Source organism: Anoplophora glabripennis, unplaced genomic scaffold (genome assembly GCF_000390285.2).
Source record: "Anoplophora glabripennis isolate ALB-LARVAE unplaced genomic scaffold, Agla_2.0 scaffold9476, whole genome shotgun sequence".
NCBI classification, from domain to species: Eukaryota; Metazoa; Arthropoda; class Insecta; order Coleoptera; family Cerambycidae; genus Anoplophora; species Anoplophora glabripennis.
Window position 1 is genome coordinate 1 of NW_019425568.1, and position 1,238 is coordinate 1,238.

Here is a 1,238-nt window from a genome sequence, read left to right on the forward strand (position 1 = left end):
GAGCGATAGTCTCCGCCTCCAGCTGTAACGCCCGTGCACCCGACCCCGCAGCGATACCTTAGCAGTGTACAGAGAACGGACTCTTAAAGAAAAGGTTCAAATCGGGAGAAACAACTGGCTATTGTATTAATATGGTCAATGTGCCTTTATCGTGATTACTGAAGTTACAAATTTTATTTTTTTTTAGGCTTTCATTTACCCAGAACCTTACGGCGTGGTGTTAGTGATAGGTCCCTGGAACTACCCTCTCTTGATCAGTTTATCTCCTATGGTAGGAGCTTTAGCAGCGGGAAACTGCGTGGTAGTTAAACCTTCCGAAATTACATCAAATTTCGCCCAAATCATCGCAAAATTATTCCCGAAATATCTGGACTCGAACTGCTATCACGTAGTGACTGGTGGTATTCCAGAAACCACAGTTCTGCTGGAACAAAAGTTCGACTACATCTTCTACACCGGTTGTTCTAGTGTGGGGAAGATAATTCAAAAAGCGGCAAGCAAATTCTTGACCCCTCTCACTTTGGAACTTGGAGGGAAGACTCCGGTTTACGTGGACGATAGAGTTGATGTAAATTTGGCCGTCAGTAGGATATTGTGGGGGAAATGTATCAACGCTGGTCAGAGTTGCGTAGCCCCAGATTTTATACTGTGCAGTAAGGAAATGGAGAAGAAGTTCATACAGGCGGCAAAATCGCAAATCAAGACTTGGTTTGGAGATGATGTTAAAGAATCTCCGGATTTTGGAAGGATCGTGAACGATAATCATTACCGGAGGATAGTTAAGCTGATGCAAGGTAAATATGCTGTTTTTGTTAACAAAAATAAAATCTAAAACGACACTTATTAGAACTAACTCAAAATATAATGTTGTAACAGATTCTATTTATTATTGCCTTCAGACGAATTGCAAATAATAATTGTGAAATTAGAAAAAATCATAGGGATGGACAGACATTGTCGAAATCCGTTTCCACATATTTTTGTGTTTCTTTAACTAACGCAGCATGTCGAAAATGGCGTCAACCGCAATAGTACCTATGTGCAGCATTAATGTTGTAGTGCAAACCTTTAACTTTGTTTCCAGAAGAAATTGCAAGCTCTATGACAAACTTTGACAGATGGTAGCTAGATTAATGTAATCGCGCCATTATTCTATGGCTAGAAATTGGCCTCAATGATTTGGGATCGAGGGGAATTATCCCTCTTTATCCTGCCTCATCTCGTGTAGGCCTGGACAG

General features: G+C 40.9%; 1 protein-coding gene across 1 annotated transcript; it reads left to right on the plus strand.

Annotated features, from left to right (window-relative positions):
• Positions 1-187: 187 nt before the first annotated feature.
• Positions 188-794, plus strand: LOC108916797 (aldehyde dehydrogenase, dimeric NADP-preferring-like; the record flags this gene model as incomplete). The annotated part of the gene is made up of 1 exon (XM_018723099.1): positions 188-794. A coding segment is annotated over one exon (607 nt), but the record flags the coding sequence as incomplete, so codon positions are not given.
• Positions 795-1,238: the final 444 nt, after the last annotated feature.